The sequence below is a fragment of the Nerophis lumbriciformis genome, linkage group LG09 (assembly GCF_033978685.3).
Source record: "Nerophis lumbriciformis linkage group LG09, RoL_Nlum_v2.1, whole genome shotgun sequence".
Taxonomy (NCBI): domain Eukaryota; kingdom Metazoa; phylum Chordata; class Actinopteri; order Syngnathiformes; family Syngnathidae; genus Nerophis; species Nerophis lumbriciformis.
Window position 1 is genome coordinate 48264797 of NC_084556.2, and position 22229 is coordinate 48287025.

At 39.6% G+C, this 22229-nt stretch overlaps 1 protein-coding gene across 1 annotated transcript in view; it reads left to right on the top strand.

Moving 5' to 3' along the window:
- The window catches only part of fgfr4 (fibroblast growth factor receptor 4), a 66896-nt gene that overhangs the window by 42946 nt on the left and 1721 nt on the right, over positions 1 to 22229 (top strand). Inside the window, exons 9-19 of the mRNA XM_061963022.1 lie at positions 12657 to 12847; positions 12927 to 13065; positions 13147 to 13340; positions 13417 to 13562; positions 13792 to 13913; positions 13996 to 14106; positions 14204 to 14394; positions 15209 to 15331; positions 15545 to 15615; positions 15680 to 15817; positions 15884 to 15989. Of these exons, the coding sequence (XP_061819006.1) occupies positions 12657 to 12847; positions 12927 to 13065; positions 13147 to 13340; positions 13417 to 13562; positions 13792 to 13913; positions 13996 to 14106; positions 14204 to 14394; positions 15209 to 15331; positions 15545 to 15615; positions 15680 to 15817; positions 15884 to 15989 (1532 nt within the window). The remainder of the gene's footprint in view (positions 1 to 12656; positions 12848 to 12926; positions 13066 to 13146; positions 13341 to 13416; positions 13563 to 13791; positions 13914 to 13995; positions 14107 to 14203; positions 14395 to 15208; positions 15332 to 15544; positions 15616 to 15679; positions 15818 to 15883; positions 15990 to 22229) is intronic.

The following is a 22229-nucleotide window of genomic DNA, read 5'->3' on the forward strand; positions in this document are numbered from 1 at the left end:
TCTAACATAATAGTGAGAGTCCAGTCCATAGCGGATCTAACATAATAGTGAGAGTCCAGTCCATAGCGGATCTAACATAATAGTGAGAGTCCAGTCCATAGCGGATCTAACATAATAGGGAGAGTCCAGTCCATAGTGGATCTAACATAATAGTGAGAGTCCAGTCCATAGTGGATCTAACATAATAGTGAGAGTCCAGTCCATAGTGGATCTAACATAATAGTGAGAGTCCAGTCCATAGTGGATCTAACATAATATTGAGAGTCCAGTCCATAGTGGATCTAACATAATAGTGAGAGTCCAGTCCATAGTGGATCTAACATAATAGTGAGAGTCCAGTCCATAGCGGATCTAACATAATAGTGAGAGTCCAGTCCATAGCGGATCTAACATAATAGTGAGAGTCCAGTCCATAGCGGATCTAACATAATAGGGAGAGTCCAGTCCATAGTGGATCTAACATAATAGTGAGAGTCCAGTTCATAGTGGATCTAACATAATAGTGAGAGTCCAGTCCATAGTAGATCTAACATAATAGTGAGAGTCCAGTCCATAGTGGATCTAACATAATAGTGAGAGTCCAGTCCATAGTGGATCTAACATAATAGTGAGAGTCCAGTCCATAGTGGATCTAACATAATAGTGAGAGTCCAGTCCATAGTGGATCTAACATAATAGTGAGAGTCCAGTCCATAGTGGATCTAACATAATAGTGAGAGTCCAGTCCATAGTGGATCTAACATAATAGTGAGAGTCCAGTCCATAGTGGATCTAACATAATAGTGAGAGTCCAGTCCATAGTGGATCTAACATAATAGTGAGAGTCCAGTCCATAGTAGATCTAACATAATATTGTGAGAGTCCAGTCCATAGTGGATCTAACATAATATTGAGAGTCCAGTCCATAGTGGATCTAACATAATAGTGAGAGTCCAGTCCATAGTGGATCTAACATAATAGTGAGAGTCCAGTCCATAGTAGATCTAACATAATAGTGAGAGTCCAGTCCATAGTGGATCTAACATAATAGTGAGAGTCCAGTCCATAGTGGATCTAACATAATAGTGAGAGTCCAGTCCATAGTGGATCTAACATAATATTGAGAGTCCAGTCCATAGTGGATCTAACATAATAGTGAGAGTCCAGTCCATAGTGGATCTAACATAATAGTGAGAGTCCAGTCCATAGCGGATCTAACATAATAGTGAGAGTCCAGTCCATAGCGGATCTAACATAATAGTGAGAGTCCAGTCCATAGCGGATCTAACATAATAGGGAGAGTCCAGTCCATAGTGGATCTAACATAATAGTGAGAGTCCAGTTCATAGTGGATCTAACATAATAGTGAGAGTCCAGTCCATAGTAGATCTAACATAATAGTGAGAGTCCAGTCCATAGTGGATCTAACATAATAGTGAGAGTCCAGTCCATAGTGGATCTAACATAATAGTGAGAGTCCAGTCCATAGTGGATCTAACATAATAGTGAGAGTCCAGTCCATAGTGGATCTAACATAATAGTGAGAGTCCAGTCCATAGTGGATCTAACATAATAGTGAGAGTCCAGTCCATAGTGGATCTAACATAATAGTGAGAGTCCAGTCCATAGTGGATCTAACATAATAGTGAAAGTCCAGTCCATAGTAGATCTAACATAATATTGTGAGAGTCCAGTCCATAGTGGATCTAACATAATAGTGAGAGTCCAGTCCATAGTAGATCTAACATAATAGTGAGAGTCCAGTCCATAGTGGATCTAACATAATAGTGAGAGTCCAGTCCATAGTGGATCTAACATAATAGTGAGAGTCCAGTCCATAGTAGATCTAACATAATAGTGAGAGTCCAGTCCATAGCGGATCTAACATAATAGTGAGAGTCCAGTCCATAGCGGATCTAACATAATAGGGAGAGTCCAGTCCATAGTGGATCTAACATAATAGTGAGAGTCCAGTCCATAGTAGATCTAACATAATAGTGAGAGTCCAGTTCATAGTGGATCTAACATAATAGTGAGAGTCCAGTCCATAGTGGATCTAACATAATAGTGAGCGTCCAGTCCATAGTGGATCTAACATAATATCAATCAATCAATCAATCTTTATTTATATAGCCCTAAATCACAAGTGTCTCAAAGGGCTGCACAAGCCACAACGACATCCTCGGTACAAAGCCCACATACGGGCAAGGAAAAACTCACCCCAGTGGGACGTCGATGTGAATGACTATGAGACATAATAGTGAGAGTCCAGTCCATAGTGGATCTAACATAATAGTGAGAGTCCAGTCCATAGTGGATCTAACATAATAGTGAGAATCCAGTTCATAGTGGATCTAACATAATAGTGAGAGTCCAGTCCATAGTGGATCTAACATAATAGTGAGAGTCCAGTCCATAGTGGATCTAACATAATAGTGAGAGTCCAGTCCATAGTGGATCTAACATAATAGTGAGAGTCCAGTCCATAGTGGATCTAACATAATAGTAAGAGTCCAGTCCATAGTGGATCTAGCATAATAGTGAGAGTCCAGTCCATAGTGGATCTAACATAATATTGTGAGAGTTCAGTCCATAGTGGATCTAACATAATAGTGAGAGTCCAGTCCATAGTAGATCTAACATAATAGTGAGAGTCCAGTCCATAGTGGATCTAACATAATAGTGAGAGTCCAGTCCATAGTGGATCTAACATAATAGTGAGAGTCCAGTCCATAGTGGATCTAACATAATAGTGAGAGTCCAGTCCATAGTGGATCTAACATAATAGTGAGAGTCCAGTCCATAGTAGATCTAACATAATAGTGAGAGTCCAGTCCATAGTGGATCTAACATAATAGTGAGAGTCCAGTCCATAGTGGATCTAACATAATAGTGAGAGTCCAGTCCATAGTGGATCTAACATAATAGTGAGAGTCCAGTCCATAGTGGATCAAACATAATAGTGAGAGTCCAGTCCATAGTGGATCTAACATAATAGTGAGAGTCCAGTCCATAGTGGATCTAACATAATAGTGAGAGTCCAGTCCATAGTGGATCTAACATAATAGTGAGAGTCCAGTCCATAGTGGATCTAACATAATAGTGAGAGTCCAGTCCATAGTGGATCTAACATAATAGTGAGAGTCCAGTACATAGTGGATCTAACATAATAGTGAGAGTCCAGTCCATAGTGGATCAAACATAATAGTGAGAGTCCAGTCCATAGTGGATCTAACATAATAGTGAGAGTCCAGTCCATAGTGGATCTAACATAATAGTGAGCGTCCAGTCCATAGTGGATCTAACATAATAGTGAGAGTCCAGTCCATAGTGGATCTAACATAATAGTGAGAGTCCAGTCCATAGTGGATCTAACATAATAGTGAAAGTCCAGTCCATAGTAGATCTAACATAATATTGTGAGAGTCCAGTCCATAGTGGATCTAACATAATAGTGAGAGTCCAGTCCATAGTGGATCTAACATAATAGTGAGAGTCCAGTCCATAGTGGATCTAACATAATAGTGAAAGTCCAGTCCATAGTAGATCTAACATAATATTGTGAGAGTCCAGTCCATAGTGGATCTAACATAATAGTGAGAGTCCAGTCCATAGTAGATCTAACATAATAGTGAGAGTCCAGTCCATAGTGGATCTAACATAATAGTGAGAGTCCAGTCCATAGTGGATCTAACATAATAGTGAGAGTCCAGTCCATAGTAGATCTAACATAATAGTGAGAGTCCAGTCCATAGTGGATCTAACATAATAGTGAGAGTCCAGTCCATAGTGGATCTAACATAATAGTGAGAGTCCGGTCCATAGCGGATCTAACATAATAGTGAGAGTCCGGTCCATAGTGGATCTAACATAATAGTGAGAGTCCAGTCCATAGTGGATCTAACATAATAGTGAGAGTCCAGTCCATAGTAGATCTAACATAATAGTGAGAGTCCAGTCCATAGTGGGGCCAGCAGGAGAACATCCCGAGCGGAGACGGGTCAGGAGCGCAGAGATGTCCCCAACCGATGCACAGGAGGGTGGTCCACCCCGGGTCCCGACTCTGGACAGCCAGCACTTCATCCATGGCCACCGGATGAAGTGAATGAAAGCCTCCAGCTCGAGGGGTAGGGGGTGTAATCAGGGGGTTGAGCGAAAGGTGACGGATGTGGACGGTCCGGCGTCCAGAGCGGTTTTCTACCTGACCTGTGACTGCAGATTGAGCCTTTTTTTTTGGTTCTCTTTTTTTCTGGCTGCCCGTCCACAGAGGGGTCAGTTTCTGTTCCCGATTTACGGGGTGGGGGTGGGGGGGGGCTAACGAGACGGCTAACGAGATCAGAGAGCGAGAATAAGCACTGATCAAAGAAACCCCCGTGGCCAGCTGACAATAGCGACGCTGATGTAACTCGTTTCTATCGGAAAATTACATATCTTCTTTTGCCAGCATCAGTGGGACAACTGTCGGCTCCTGTATCGCTCCATAAATACTTTTTTTTGTATTCAGCCGGCAAATCCTGGATTTTTCAGTCCCTCCACGAATTTGTGCGGCAATTCACGCAAATTCAACCATTCCCTAGGAATTATGCGTGGCCTCGCAACTTCTTCAATGCCACCCCAATCATTTTCACCTATCAAATAGTTATCTAAAGCCTATGTTGTCGTCCTATTTCCTGTTCCTGTCTACAGCCTAACCCTTCTGGGTAATGTAGTATAGGAACAATTTCTAGTTTACACGTGTCTATATTAGAGATGTCCGATAATATCGGCCGATAAATGCTTTAAAATGTAATATCGGAAATTATCGGTATCGGTTTCAACCTTCCGATTTTCCCGGGAGACTCCCGAATTTCAGTGCCCCCCCCCGAACATCTCCCGGGGCAACCATTCTCCCGAATTTCTCCCGATTTCCACCCGGACAACATTATTGTCGTCACGTCCGCTTTTCCTCCATACAAACAGCGTTCCGGCCCCTGTCACATAATATATGCGGCTTTTGCACACACATGAGTGAATGCAAAGCATACTTGGTCAACATCCATACAGGTCACACTGAGGGTGGCCGTATAAACAACTTTTAACACTGTTACAAATAATGCGCCACACTGTGAACCCACACCAAACAAGAATGACAAACACATTTCGGGAGAACATCCGCACCGTAACACAACATAAACACAACAGAACAAATACCCAGAATCCGGGACGCTACAATAACATCTACGGCTTTTGGAGCTCTACACAACAAGGAGACGAAGCAGAAGAACGAAGAAGAGACATGGCGACAACGAGAAAGAAGAACAAATACGCTTGCAAGTTCCAAAATGATTGGAAAAAAGAATTTCATATACATATTTCAAATACTCAGAACCCCTTGCAGCACTAACTCTTCCGGGATGCTACAATATACACCCCCGCTACCACCAAATCCCCCCCCCCCCCCCCCCCCCCCCATCTCCCGAATTCGGAGGTCTCAAGGTTGGCAAGTATGCTCTAGTATACTCTGGACTGAAGCTGTGTGCCTTCATTGCTTTTGTAGCTGTTGTTTTGAGGCATGTTTAAAAAATAAAATAAAATAATGCACTTTGTGAAAGTGAAAGTATAGTATTTCCCATAGTTGTAGTGGGTATCAGGATTATTCCAAGCTGCTGTTTTGAGGCATGTTAAAAAAAAGAATGCACTTTGTGACTTCAATAATAAAAATATGGCAGTGCCATGTTGGCATTTTTTTTTCCATAACTGGAGTTGATTTATTTTGGAAAACCTTGTTTTTGATTGATTGATTGAAACTTGTATTAGTAGATTGCACAGTACAGTACATAGTCCGTATAATTGACCACTAAATGGTAACACCCGAATAAGTCGGGGCATCACAACAAAATTAGTCATAATAATGTGTTAATTCCACGACTGTATATATCGGTATCGGTTGATATCGGAATCGGTAATTAAGAGTTGGACAATATCGGAATATCGGATATCGGCAAAAAAGCCATTATCGGACATCTCTAGTCTATATATTAGTTCAAGCTTAATCTATCCAGGGTAGGACAATAAAAGAACATATTTTCATTTGCAAAGCAAACCTAGCAAAGAGGCAGCCGTTACATGTTAGAGATGTTGAGGTGTGATGATAATCTGGGAGATAATGTAGGAGTTGTGGAACTTTGAAGAACGTCCCATTGATTTCAATGGGAATTTCCCCAAAAATGTTGAATTTCGGGAAAAGCGGGATTTTTTTTTTATAATGGTGGAAAAAAATTTGAATGGTCTGAATGAGTGGATCTGGTTGGTGTTGGAATTTTTCAAATCGGTCGAGAAATGTTAAAGTAGTAACAAGTTTAATTGAGAAATGATATTACGGAATTCCTGAAATTTCGGGAAAACCGGGAATTGTATAGTAGACCTAAGTATTCATTCAGTACCACCATAATGACAACATTAAAATACAGTAGTGTAGTAGACCTAAGTATTCATTCAGTACCACCATAATGACAACATTAAAATACAGTAGTGCAGTAGACCTAAGTATTCATTAAGTGCCACCATAATGACAACATTAAAATACAGTAGTGTAGTAGACCTAAGTATTCATTAAGTACCACCATAATGACAACATTAAAATACAGTAGTGTAGTAGACCTAAGTATTCATTAAGTACCACTATAATGACAACATTAACATACAGTAGTGTAGTAGACCTAAGTATTCATTAAGTACCACCATAATGACAACATTAAAATACAGTCGTGTAGTAGACCTAAGTATTCATTAAGTACCACCATAATGACAACATTAAAATACAGTAGTGTAGTAGACCTAAGTATTCATTCAGTACCACCATAATGACAACATTAAAATACAGTAGTGTAGTAGACCTAAGTATTCATTAAGTACCACCATAATGACAACATTAAAATACAGTAGTGTAGTAGACCTAAGTATTCATTAAGTACCACCATAATGACAACATTAAAATACACTAGTGTAGTAGACCTAAGTATTCATTAAGTACCACCATAATGACAACATTAAAATACAGTAGTGTAGTAGACCTAAGTATTCATTAAGTACCACTATAATGACAACATTAACATACAGTAGTGTAGTAGACCTAAGTATTCATTAAGTACCACCATAATGACAACATTAAAATACAGTCGTGTAGTAGACCTAAGTATTCATTAAGTACCACCATAATGACAACATTTAAATACAGTAGTGTAGTAGACCTAAGTATTCATTCAGTACCACCATAATGACAACATTAAAATACAGTAGTGTAGTAGACCTAAGTATTCATTAAGTACCACCATAATGACAACATTAAAATACAGTAGTGTAGTAGACCTAAGTATTCATTAAGTACCACTATAATGACAACATTAACATACAGTAGTGTAGTAGACCTAAGTATTCATTAAGTACCACCATAATGACAACATTAAAATACAGTCGTGTAGTAGACCTAAGTATTCATTAAGTACCACCATAATGACAACATTTAAATACAGTAGTGTAGTAGACTTAAGTATTCATTCAGTACCACCATAATGACAACATTAAAATACAGTAGTGTAGTAGACCTAAGTATTCATTAAGTACCACCATAATGACAACATTAAAATACAGTAGTGTAGTAGACCTAAGTATTCATTAAGTACCACTATAATGACAACATTAACATACAGTAGTGTAGTAGACCTAAGTATTCATTAAGTACCACCATAATGACAACATTAAAATACAGTCGTGTAGTAGACCTAAGTATTCATTAAGTACCACCATAATGACAACATTAAAATACAGTAGTGTAGTAGACCTAAGTATTCATTCAGTACCACCATAATGACAACATTAAAATACAGTAGTGTAGTAGACCTAAGTATTCATTAAGTACCACCATAATGACAACATTAAAATACAGTAGTGTAGTAGACCTAAGTATTCATTAAGTACCACCATAATGACAACATTAAAATACACTAGTGTAGTAGACCTAAGTATTCATTAAGTACCACCATAATGACAACATTAAAATACAGTAGTGTAGTAGACCTAAGTATTCATTAAGTACCACTATAATGACAACATTAACATACAGTAGTGTAGTAGACCTAAGTATTCATTAAGTACCACCATAATGACAACATTAAAATACAGTCGTGTAGTAGACCTAAGTATTCATTAAGTACCACCATAATGACAACATTAAAATACAGTAGTGTAGTAGACCTAAGTATTCATTCAGTACCACCATAATGACAACATTGAAATACAGTAGTGTAGTAGACCTAAGTATTCATTAAGTACCACCATAATGACAACATTAAAATACACTAGTGTAGTAGACCTAAGTATTCATTAAGTACCACCATAATGACAACATTAAAATACAGTAGTGTAGTAGACCTAACTATTCATTAAGTATCACCATAATGACAACATTAAAATACAGTAGTGTAGTACCCCTGAGTATTCATTAAGTACCACCATAATGACAACATTAAAATACAGTTGTGTAGTAGACCTATGTATTCATTAAGTGCCACCATAATGACAACATTAAAATACAGTAGTGTAGTAGACCTAAGTATTCATTAAGTGCCACCATAATGACAACATTAAAATACAGTTGTGTAGTAGACCTAAGTATTCATTAAGTGCCACCATAATGACAACATTAAAATACAGTAGTGTAGTACCCCTAAGTATTCATTAAGTGCCACCATAATGACAACATTAAAATACAGTAGTGTAGTAAACCTAAGTATTCATTAAGTACCACCATAATGACAACATTAAAATACAGTAGTGTAGTAGACCTAAGTATTCATTAAGTACCACTATAATGACAACATTAAAATACAGTAGTGTAGTAGACCTAAGTATTCATTAAGTACCACCATAATGACAACATTAAAATACAGTAGTGTAGTAGACCTAAGTATTCATTAAGTGCCACTATAATGACAACATTAAAATACAGTAGTGTAGTAGACCTAAGTATTCATTAAGTACCACCATAATGACAACATTAAAATACAGTCGTGTAGTAGACCTAAGTATTCATTCAGTACCACCATAATGACAACATTAAAATACAGTAGTGTAGTAGACCTAAGTATGCATTAAGTACCACTATAATGACAACATTAAAATACAGTAGTGTAGTAGACCTAAGTATTCATTAAGTACCACCATAATGACAACATTAAAATACAGTAGTGTAGTAGACCTAAGTATTCATTAAGTACCACCATAATGACAACATTAAAATACAGTTGTGTAGTAGACTTAAGTATTCATTAAGTACCACCATAACGACGATATTAAAATACAGTAGTGTAGTAGACCTAAGTATTCATTAAGTACCACCATAATGACAACATTAAAATACAGTAGTGTAGTAGACCTAAGTATTCATTAAGTACCACCATAATGAAAACATTAAAATACAGTTGTGTAGTAGACTTAAGTATTCATTAAGTACCACCATAACGACGATATTAAAATACAGTAGTGTAGTAGACCTAAGTATTCATTAAGTACCACTATAATGACAACATTAAGATACAGTAGTGTAGTAGACCTAAGTATTCATTAAGTACCACCATAATGACAACATTAACATACAGTAGTGTAGTAGACCTAAGTATTCATTAAGTACCACCATAATGAAAACAATAAAATACAGTAGTGTAGTAGACCTAAGTATTCATTCAGTACCACCATAATGACAACATTAAAATACAGTAGTGTAGTAGACCTAAGTATTCATTAAGTACCACTATAATGACAACATTAACATACAGTAGTGTAGTAGACCTAAGTATTCATTAAGTACCACCATAATGACAACATTAAAATACAGTCGTGTAGTAGACCTAAGTATTCATTAAGTACCACCATAATGACAACATTAAAATACAGTAGTGTAGTAGACCTAAGTATTCATTCAGTACCACCATAATGACAACATTAAAATACAGTAGTGTAGTAGACCTAAGTATTCATTAAGTACCACCATAATGACAACATTAAAATACAGTAGTGTAGTAGACCTAAGTATTCATTAAGTACCACCATAATGACAACATTAAAATACACTAGTGTAGTAGACCTAAGTATTCATTAAGTACCACCATAATGACAACATTAAAATACAGTAGTGTAGTAGACCTAAGTATTCATTAAGTACCACTATAATGACAACATTAACATACAGTAGTGTAGTAGACCTAAGTATTCATTAAGTACCACCATAATGACAACATTAAAATACAGTAGTGTAGTAGACCTAAGTATTCATTCAGTACCACCATAATGACAACATTAAAATACAGTAGTGTAGTAGACCTAAGTATTCATTAAGTACCACCATAATGACAACATTAAAATACAGTAGTGTAGTAGACCTAAGTATTCATTAAGTACCACCATAATGACAACATTAAAATACACTAGTGTAGTAGACCTAAGTATTCATTAAGTACCACCATAATGACAACATTAAAATACAGTAGTGTCGTAGACCTAACTATTCATTAAGTATCACCATAATGACAACATTAAAATACAGTAGTGTAGTACCCCTGAGTATTCATTAAGTACCACCATAATGACAACATTAAAATACAGTAGTGTAGTAGACCTAAGTATTCATTAAGTGCCACCATAATGACAACATTAAAATACAGTTGTGTAGTAGACCTAAGTATTCATTAAGTGCCACCATAATGACAACATTAAAATACAGTAGTGTAGTAAACCTAAGTATTCATTAAGTACCACCATAATGACAACATTAAAATACAGTAGTGTAGTAGACCTAAGTATTCATTAAGTACCACTATAATGACAACATTAAAATACAGTAGTGTAGTAGACCTAAGTATTCATTAAGTACCACCATAATGACAACATTAAAATACAGTAGTGTAGTAGACCTAAGTATTCATTAAGTGCCACTATAATGACAACATTAAAATACAGTAGTGTAGTAGACCTAAGTATTCATTAAGTACCACCATAATGACAACATTAAAATACAGTCGTGTAGTAGACCTAAGTATTCATTCAGTACCACCATAATGACAACATTAAAATACAGTAGTGTAGTAGACCTAAGTATGCATTAAGTACCACTATAATGACAACATTAAAATACAGTAGTGTAGTAGACCTAAGTATTCATTAAGTACCACCATAATGACAACATTAAAATACAGTAGTGTAGTAGACCTAAGTATTCATTAAGTACCACCATAATGACAACATTAAAATACAGTTGTGTAGTAGACTTAAGTATTCATTAAGTACCACCATAACGACGATATTAAAATACAGTAGTGTAGTAGACCTAAGTATTCATTAAGTACCACCATAATGACAACATTAAAATACAGTAGTGTAGTAGACCTAAGTATTCATTAAGTACCACCATAATGAAAACATTAAAATACAGTTGTGTAGTAGACTTAAGTATTCATTAAGTACCACCATAACGACGATATTAAAATACAGTAGTGTAGTAGACCTAAGTATTCATTAAGTACCACTATAATGACAACATTAAGATACAGTAGTGTAGTAGACCTAAGTATTCATTAAGTACCACCATAATGACAACATTAACATACAGTAGTGTAGTAGACCTAAGTATTCATTAAGTACCACCATAATGAAAACAATAAAATACAGTAGTGTAGTAGACCTAAGTATTCATTCAGTACCACCATAATGACAACATTAAAATGCAGTAGTGTAGTAGACCTAAGTACTCATTAAGTACCACCATAATGACAACATTAAAATACAGTAGTGTAGTAGACCTAAGTATTCATTAAGTACCACCATAATGACAACATTAAAATACAGTAGTGTAGTAGACCTAAGTACTCATTAAGTACCACCATAATGACAACATTAAAATACAGTAGTGTAGTAGACCTAAGTATTCATTAAGTACCACCATAATGACAACATTAAAATACAGTAGTGTAGTAGACCTAAGTATTCATTAAGTACCAACATAATGACAACATTAAAATACAGTAGTGTAGTAGACCTAAGTATTCATTAAGTACCACCATAATGACAACATTAAAATACAGTAGTGTAGTAGACCTAACTATTCATTAAGTATCACCATAATGACAACATTAAAATACAGTCGTGTAGTAGACCTAAGTATTCATTAAGTACCACCATAATGACAACATTAAAATACAGTAGTGTAGTAGACCTAAGTATTCATTCAGTACCACCATAATGACAACATTAAAATACAGTAGTGTAGTAGACCTAAGTATTCATTAAGTACCACCATAATGACAACATTAAAATACAGTAGTGTAGTAGACCTAAGTATTCATTAAGTACCACCATAATGACAACATTAAAATACAGTAGTGTAGTAGACCTAACTATTCATTCAGTACCACCATAATGACAACATTAAAATAGAGTAGTGTAGTAGACCTAAGTATTTATTAAGTTGAAAAAAAAAAGCCTAAGAAAATTACAACTTTTTCCGCAACTTTCTGAAAAAGCTGCCGTAAAGTCCGTCAGTTTAGGCCGCAACAATCACAATCCCGTCAAGGACTTACAAAGAGATCATGGATTGTGGTTCGTTCCAGAACTTTGATCACCTGCGTTCTTCCCTCTGCCCCGCACAGAGCGCTCCCCCCACAGGCCCATCCTGCAGGCAGGTCTACCCGCCAACACCACCGCTGTGGTGGGCAGCGACGTCCAGTTCCACTGTAAAGTCTACAGCGACGCTCAGCCGCACATTCAGTGGCTCAAACACATCGTGAGGAACGGCAGCCGATACGGTGCCGACGGGACGCCGTACGTGCAGGTTCTCAAGGTGGGTCGGATGCTGGGTCTATCAACTACGGAACGTGGTGTCTTGTGTTCTAAAGTCTTGTTTTTGCTGTTTGGTGCAGACGGGCAGTTTGAACATGACAGAGGTGGAGGTCCTCTACCTGTCCAAGATCACCATGGAGGACGCGGGAGAGTACACCTGCCTTGCCGGGAACTCCATCGGCTACGCCCACCAGTCGGCTTGGCTCATTGTCCTCTCCGGTAAAAAGAACTTCTTGACTTCGAATGTAATATTTGTGGTAGTCACCTTTTGACTAAGAAAGTGGTGCCTGGTTCCTGCAGAGGAAGAAGCCTCAGACTCCATGGACACAATGGAGACCAAGTACACCGACATCATCATCTATGCCTGTGGCTTCCTGGCGCTGATCATGGCCACCGTCATCGTGGTTTTATGTCGGATGCAAGTCCACCCGAGGCGAGAGCCTTTTGATGTCCTGCCGGTTCAGAAGCTTTCCAAGTTCCCGCTGCGCAGACAGGTGCGTCTTCCTTTTTACTGATCAAGTCCGGCATTTCTTAAAGGCTGAATTTTTTCCCCTTCATTTCTTGTTTCAGTACTCTGTGGACTCCAACTCGTCAGGGAAGTCCAGCGCGTCTTTAATGAGAGTGGCTCGTCTTTCCTCCAGCTGCTCTCCCATGCTTGCTGGAGTGATGGAGTTTGAATTGCCCTACGATCCGGACTGGGAGTTCCTCAGGGACAAGTAAGCCATCTGAAACTAAACAATCTTAATAGATGATCCACAATAACAGGCCGGGTTCTTGTAAAACATGTTTTTCTTTTTAAGCTTCTGTTTAGTTCCCAGGGTTGAAACAGAAAACTGTATCACTCTGGTCATGCGGGGACCTAAAAAGAAACCTATGTTTGACGAAATCAGAGCCCCAAATTATGGCTGCGTACTTATTTTTAACCGACTGCCGTACTTTCACCAGCCTAACTCTGGGGAAGCCTCTGGGCGAAGGCTGCTTCGGCCAAGTGGTTAGAGCCGAGGCCTACGGCATCAACAAGGACTCTCCAGACCAAGCCACCACTGTGGCGGTTAAGATGCTCAAAGGTAAGAATTATGCGGCTTGAATCACAACCTCAAGAGACTACTCTGCTTGTCTATAAATCAATCCTTCTTTTTTTTGCTATAGACGACGCTACAGACAAAGATCTTGCGGACCTGATCTCGGAGATGGAGCTGATGAAGGTGATGGACAAACACAAGAACATAATCAACCTGCTGGGAGTCTGCACTCAGGACGGTAAGTTGGATACAAGCCAACAATTTCTCGCATCAAGTCGGAAAGTTCTAAGAATCGCTGGTTGAAACAACAATGAACTAACCCTACTCAAAATCAGGGCCCCTGTATGTACTGGTGGAGTACGCCTCCAAAGGCAGTCTGAGGGAGTACCTGAGGGCGCGGCGGCCTCCCGGCATGGACTACACTTTCGATGTGACCAAAGTGCCCGAGGAGCAGCTCACCTTCAAGGACCTGTTGTCCTGCGCCTACCAGGTGGCCCGAGGAATGGAGTACCTGGCCTCCAAACGGGTATGTTCAGCCTCTCGACTTCAGTAAAGGATGACTTGAAATATGTCGAGCACTTCCTCGGTTTCTCAGGTAAACGATCATACTCAGTGTTTTTTTATCTGGACTGAAGACGGATGTTTTCCAGTTCTTGGATGTGATGAAGCCGAGTAACTGCGGTGTTGGAACCACTTAATTGAATTTTGCCAAAAAGTGAATATGATCACGTGTATGAATGCATGTGAAGAGGTCAATATCAACATAGTTCTGGTTTTCATGGAATTCAATTGGGTTTTATGAGCCCATGGCCTTAAGATCAATAGTCCAGATGGGTCTTTTTGCAACCTCTATTTCTTTTCTTCCCCTTTTCCCAGCGTGCTCTCTGCTCTCACTTATCAACACTCTTCTTTGTCTGCCAGCCGGCGTCTCAGACAGGCCAGCTCCAAGTCCTGTTTACTCTCCTCCATCCATCTGTCCGTCCCTTGCCGTCTCGCAGGCTTTGTCCCCTTTTAGCGCCACCATAAATCTGTTAGCAAACAGACAGCGGAGCGGCCGTCTGGGTGAAGGCATCGGGTTTCTGGCTGCGAGGCGTCCTCGCTCTGCCAGAGGACTCACTCTAACCTTCCATTATGGGGGAAAGACCCGCAAAAACCAACGCTGGGTCCGTTCAGCCCAAAGTCTATTTCGAACGAAACCAAAATGAGCTTTAATGACAGTCATTCAGTCCGGGTAAACAGACCCTAAAACATTCTCTTCCAACCTTTCTATATTTAGACCTTGGACATTTAGCTTCAGCTACGGGAATAAAGAACTTCAACGTCCTTGTCCTTGTTTGCAGTGCATCCACAGAGATTTGGCAGCCAGGAACGTTCTGGTGACCGAGGACAACGTCATGAAGATCGCCGATTTCGGTCTGGCCAGAGGCGTCCACCAGATCGACTACTACAAGAAAACCACCAACGTGAGCGCGCTTTAAATGCCTTCGTCACATGTTCAGCTCTTGACTGGCGGGGGACTTAATGAGACGTAATTAGACGAGCCAGGGGAGACCGAGGGAAGGACTATGCCAGCCAGACTTTGGTCGGGAGTGTCTGTTACAGTGACACAATGAAAGTTGGTCCTTTAAACGTGTGCGACCCGAGGGGTGTGTCTCTAACCGTGTCTGCCCCCGCAGGGACGGTTGCCCGTCAAGTGGATGGCGCCCGAGGCCTTGTTTGACCGAGTCTACACGCACCAGAGCGATGTGTAAGCGCAAACGCTAACTCCGACCCGTCCGCGACTAAACTAACCTGGAACTCCTCACTTTCAGTTGGTCGTTTGGCGTCCTCATGTGGGAGATCTTCACGCTGGGCGGGTCGCCGTACCCCGGCATCCCCGTCGAGGAGCTCTTTAAGCTGCTGAAGGAAGGACACCGCATGGACAAACCCTCCAACTGCACACATGAACTGTGAGCACGAGATCACGGTCTCATTTGTCGCGTCCCAGGTCGTTAATTGTCGTTTTGTCCGCGAAGCTACATGATGATGCGCGAGTGCTGGCATGCCGTTCCCACCCAGAGGCCCACCTTCAAACAGCTGGTGGAGGAACTGGACAAAGTGCTGCTGTCCGTCTCGGACGAGGTAAGCGCAACATGCAAACGGCTAAGATAAGTGTTTCTCTTTGCTAAGAATGGGGTCAGCGTATTAGCTAAGCGCTAAATTAAACACAATAACAATCCTCCTGCTGCCTAATTTGCATATGCAAATGGCCAAACGAAGTAAGTTAAACTAAGTTCATTATATATTGTATTTGCTAGGGCAGGGGTCGGCAACCCGCGGCTCCGGAGCCGTATGCGGCTCTTTGATCACTCTGATGCGGCTCAGCAGCTTACTTGCTGAACCCCCCAATTTTCCCGTGAGACTTCCGGATTTCAGTGCCTCTCGCAGAAAACTCCCGGGATCAATATTCACTGATTTTCACCCTTACAGATATAATAAGGGCATGCTATGATGGTACAACATTCGGCGCCTTCTACAATCTGTATTAACAGCGTGCCAGCCTAACAATTGTTATAAAATATACATCTACTACTTGTACACGTACGTGACAGCAAGGCATACTTGGTCAACAGCCACACAGGTTACACTGACGGCGACCATATAAAACAACTTTAACACTCTTACTAATAATGCGCCACACTTTGAACCAAAACCAAACAAGAATGACAAACACATTTCGGGAGAACATCTGCACCTTAACACAACATAAACACCCAGAATCCCATGCAGCCCTAACTCTCCCGTGATACATTATACACCCCTGCTACCACCAAACCCCGCCCCTACCCCAAGCCTGCTCCCTCACACATCAACCCCCCCCCCCCCCCCCCTCTCTCTCTGTGCGACGGTTGAGGTGGGCGGGGTTTGGTAGCGGGGGTGTATAATGTATCCCGGAAGAGTTAGGGCTTCATGGGATTCTGGGTATTTGTCCTGTTGTGTTTATGTTGTGTTACGGTGCAGATGTTCTCCCGAAATGTGTTTGTCATTCTTGTTTGGTGTGGGTTCACAGTGTGGCGCATTATTAGTAAGAGTGTTAAAGTTTTTTGTTTTTTTATACCGCCACCGTCAGTGTAACCTGTGTGGTTGTTGACTAAGTATGCCTTGCTGTCACCTATGTGAGCAAGCGGAAGCCCCATACAACATGTGGCTGATCAGGCACGCTGGTTGTGGTGGGCGCTATATGCTGTACCATCACGGCACGCATGACGCTGACAAGCGCTATTCATTAAAACTCGCGTGCCGCACCAGTTAAAAAATTCCATATAAAGGTGTGGGCAGCGTGTCTGAAACCCCTGATTTATACATAGCACAAAGCAAAAAAAAAAACTTTGTATGCAGTGTTATTTCATTTGAAATTTCAAAAGTTTTTGTGGCTCCCATTGTTTTCTATAATTTGTGGAGCTGGTCAAAATGGCTCTTTGACTGGTAAAGGTTGCCGACCCCTGTGCTAGGGTGACCATATTGTGAAATCCCAAATAAAGGACACATACAGGTATATGCGTGCCAAGGCCGGGACTAAGTGAAAATTTGCCAATGATACTCAAACTTGCTTTATAAATAATATATTTATTTAAATAAAGCATTTTTTCTCCTCTGTTGACAGCAGTGTTGGCGCTAGGAATTTTCTAAATGGGGTCCCACGGTAAATTTTTGGGGTCCCACTTTTTTGTAAGCGTTTTGAAAACTAATGATAAACGTACCGTATGCATTATCCTGTTGTATCTCACATTCTATATTGTGTTTTGGAAAAAGGTTGTCATAAACCTTACTTAATTCATTAAAAATAAAAAATAAAAAAATAAAAAATGTATGCATATGTGTGAAGCCCCTAAAGCATGGGTGTCAAACTCTGGCCTGCGGGCCAAATTTGGCCCGCCGTGTAATTTAATTTGGCCCTTGAGGCAATATCAAATTAACATTAGAGCTGGCCCGCTGCTGTTACACCGCATTCACCGTTAATACTCATATTTGCCATCCCTCCCGATTTTCCCGGGAGACTCCCAAATTTCAGTGCCCCTCCTGAAAATTTCCCGGGGCAACCATTCTCCTGAATTTCCACCCGGACAACATTATTGGGGGCGTGCCTTGAAGGCACTGCCTTCAACATCCTCTACAACCTGTCCTCACGTCCGCTTTCCCTCCATACAAACAGCGTAAGTCACATAATATATGCGGCTTTTACACACACACACATAAGTGAACGAAAGCCATACTTGGTCAACAGCCATACAGGTCACACTGAGGGTGGCCGTATGAACAACTTTAACACTGTTACAAATATGCGCCACACTGTGAACCCACACCAAACAAGAATGACAAACACATTTCGGGAGAACATCCGCACCGTAACACAACATAAACACAACAGAACAAATACCCAGAACCCGTTGCAGCACTAACTCTTCCGGGACGCTACAATATACACCCCCGCTACCACCAAACCCCGACCCCCCAACCCCGCCGCCCCCCCATCTCCCGAATTCGGAGGTCTCAAGGTTGGCAAGTATGCTCTAGTATACTCTGGACTGAAGCTGTGTGCCTTCATTGTTTTTGTAGCTGTTGTTTTGAGGCATGTTTAAAAAATAAAATAAAATAATGCACTTTGTGAAAGTGAAAGTATAGTATTTCCCAAAGTTGTAGTGGGTATCAGGATTATCTCAGGGAGAGCATGTCCCAAATTCCAAGCTGCTGTTTTGAGGCATGTTAAAAAAATAATGCACTTTGTGACTTCAATAATAAAAATATGGCAGTGCCATGTTGGCATTTTTTTCCATAACTGGCCGTATAAACAACTTTAACACTGTTACAAATATGCGCCACACTGTGAACCCACACCAAACAAGAATGACAAACATATTTCGGGAGAACATCCGCACCGTAACACAACATAAACACAACAAGAACGAATACCCAGAACCCCTTGCAGCACTAACTCTTCCGGGACGCTACAATATACACCCCCCCGCTACCACCAAACCCGCCCAGTTAATGTTGATATTTACCTCAGAAGGCTGCAAATAGAAAAGAGTCATTAAATATTTTATTTAAATTTTATTTAATATACCATTGATGTTTTTTCGTTTGTTTTTTGAAAGTTGATATTAGTTATATCAGCGTTGCTTATATAACTGTGTTAAAGCAAATCAGTGTAGCAAACTGAGCAATAATTAATAATTAACGATTTATTCATGCACTTTCTCTTGCTACTTCAAGGCTTGAATGTTTGATTCATTCATTATTGTTATTTTATTTTCAAATGTATTACTCGCCTGTGGAAAAAGTTGATTTTGATATTTACCTCAGAAGGCTGAAAATAGAAAGGAGGAATTACATTTTTAATCTAAATTTTATTTGATATGCCATTGATCATTTTTAATTATTATTATTATTTGAAACTGGATTTTGCATGTCTCTATAAAGTTATATAAGCCTTGCTTGTTCAATATTCAATGCAAAACTTGTTTGGGTCCCTATTAAAAGGTTAATTTGTTCAACCTTGGCCCGCGGCTTTGTTCAGTTTTACATTTTGGCCCACTCTGTATTTGAGTTTGACACCCCTGCCCTAAAGGGACATGGGGGAAAAACATTTTTTTTATAATATTTTTTTTTCTTTTTTTTCAGACATGTATTTTGTGCGCACGAGAAACTTTTTATAAAAAAAAATATATATATATATATATATATATAGTAGAGATGCGCGGTTTGCGGACACAACCGCGGAGTCCGCGGATTATCCGCGGGTCGGGCGGTTGAAATAAAAAAAAAATTAGATTTTATCCGCGGGTCGGGTCGGGCGGTTGAAATTAAAAAAAATTAGATTTTAAATAGATTCAGGCGGGTGGCAGTTAAACCAATTTGGAAATATATATACATAGTTAAATGTTGTTACCCACATACGAAAAAGAGCAGGCACCTGCAGTATATGCCACAACAGAAGAAGAAAAAAAAAGAGATGGCAACGCCGGCAGCAAACGTGGTACGCGACAAACTAAAAAAGGGAATACTAAAGACCAGGGGAAAAAAAGGCCAGAAAAGTTCAGCGTGGACTCGTTCTTATGAGGTTGTAAATCAGGATGATAGTAATGCTGGCTACGTGATTTGCAAGAGCTGCGACGCTGTTTATGTCTACGACAGTCACAAAACCGGGACATCTAACATGGTGCATCACATTTGTGCAAAACCCCGAACCTCCACAAACACCCTGAGCATGAGCAGTTTCGTCCGCCGTGATCCCAGAAGAGTGCCACAGGATGTTAAAACAAGATAGAACGCAGCTGCCTGCAGCAGTTTGAGTGGCGCGAGCGCGCTTGGAGGTGCGCTCAGCGCGGCTCCCAGATGATTGCGCACTGGTGTGCGTCTGGGCCGTGACAGCGTGGCACGCATTGAATGTCTCTGCTGCATTGGATCAGTCTCCTTTCTTTAACAGGCAAAAGCTTTATAACCTCACTAATGCCTTGCATCGTCTATATTAGATATATAACAACGGGCGGGTGCGGTTTTGATTAAATGTTAGTTCGGGTGGATGGCGGATGGTTGACGACTTTTGTGATGCGGTTGCGGATGAAATAATTGCCTATCCGCGCATCTCTAATATATAGATATAATTTTTTTTATTTTTGTCTGAAAAAAAAAACAATTAAAAAACCCCCCAAAAAAACAGAAATTCCCCCATGTCCCTTTAGGGGCTCCGTACATATGTAAATGTATTCAGTTAGAAACATTCATTAACTTTCTTCTTTCCTTCATGGATATAAACTTTTCCGCTGCTGGTAGTTTTTTCTCTGTTTTTATTGAATAAGTTGCAGGTGTATTTATTTCAGTATAAAAGTGTAAAAAGTGTTTTGCTTGGGTCATGAAATGATGATAATGTTGTGCCAGGGCATACATACATTTTATAATTAACGCTTAAATCTCTGGAGTCTACATCAACTTCACATCTATCCCTCATTTCAAAATGTTTTAGTTTTTTTTTCATGTTTTTTTTTTTTTTTTTCGCCCTTTTTTTGTCAAACAAAACTATGTTTTTAATGGCAAACACAAAATATGCAAAATCTTCGACCGCAAATATTTTTCAAAGTGCAATATTTGATGTGAAGCACCGTATTTTTCGGAGTATAAGTCGCTCCGGACGAAAATGCATAATAAAGGAGGAAAAAAACATATATAAGTCACATTTTTTGGAGGGAAATGTATTTGATAAAACCCAACACCAAGAATAGAAATTTGAAAGGCAATTTAAAATAAATAAAGAATAGTGAACAACAGGCTGAATAAGTGTATGTTATATGAGGCATAAATAACCAACTGGTATGTTAACGTAACATATTATGGTAAGAGTCATTCAAATAACTATAACATATAGAACATGCTATACGTTTACCAAACAATCTGTCACTCCTAATCGCTAAATCCCATGAAATCTTATACGTCTAGTCTCTTACGTGTATGAGCTAAATAATATTATTTGATATTTTACGGTAATGTGTTCATAATTTCACACATAAGTCGCTCCTGAGCAATGTTCCCTCTATAATAACAAGTTCAATCTCCATCTATCCATCCATTTCCTACCGCTTGTCCCTTTCGGGGTCGCGGGGGGTGCTGGAGCCTATCTCAGCTGCATTCGGGCGGAAGGCAGGGTACACCCTGGACAAGTCGCCACCTCATCGCAGGGCCAACACAGACAGACAGACAACATTCTCTTATGCAATCAAATGACAGCAGTCATTTCCTTGAGGTTATTTTCTAATATAAGTGTTTAGGCCCACTTACAATGACAATAACAACAAATATTGTTTTTCATGAACTGTGTACTTGTATTGTTTGTCTGGATGGAGGTCCTGCTTTGGAAATCATTTGTACCCCTTTCAGACATTGCATTTAGTTCCCATTAAAACATTCACATGTTGCACAATGAGATGTAAGCAGGGGATCATGTGTACATTCCATTTTTATTAGTATGTATTTAATATACTAACAGCATTTCATGATTACAATTTATAAATTAAGATTCCTAATAAATGACAACAGAATAAGCACACATTTGATTGGTAAATCATAGTGTAACGACCTGGAATAACACTTTATGTGTGGTGTTGGAGTTGTCCGACTTTTTGTGTGGCTAACTCATGGTAAAGGAAAATAACCGTGAGTTAGCGTACTGTTAGCAATGCATGCTAACTCGTGGTAAACGAAAATAACCATGAGTTAACATACATTGTATGCTAACTCATGGTTAATGAAAATAACCATGAGTTAGCATACTGTTAGCAATGTATGCTAACTCATGGTAAACGAAAATAACCATGAGTTAGCATACTG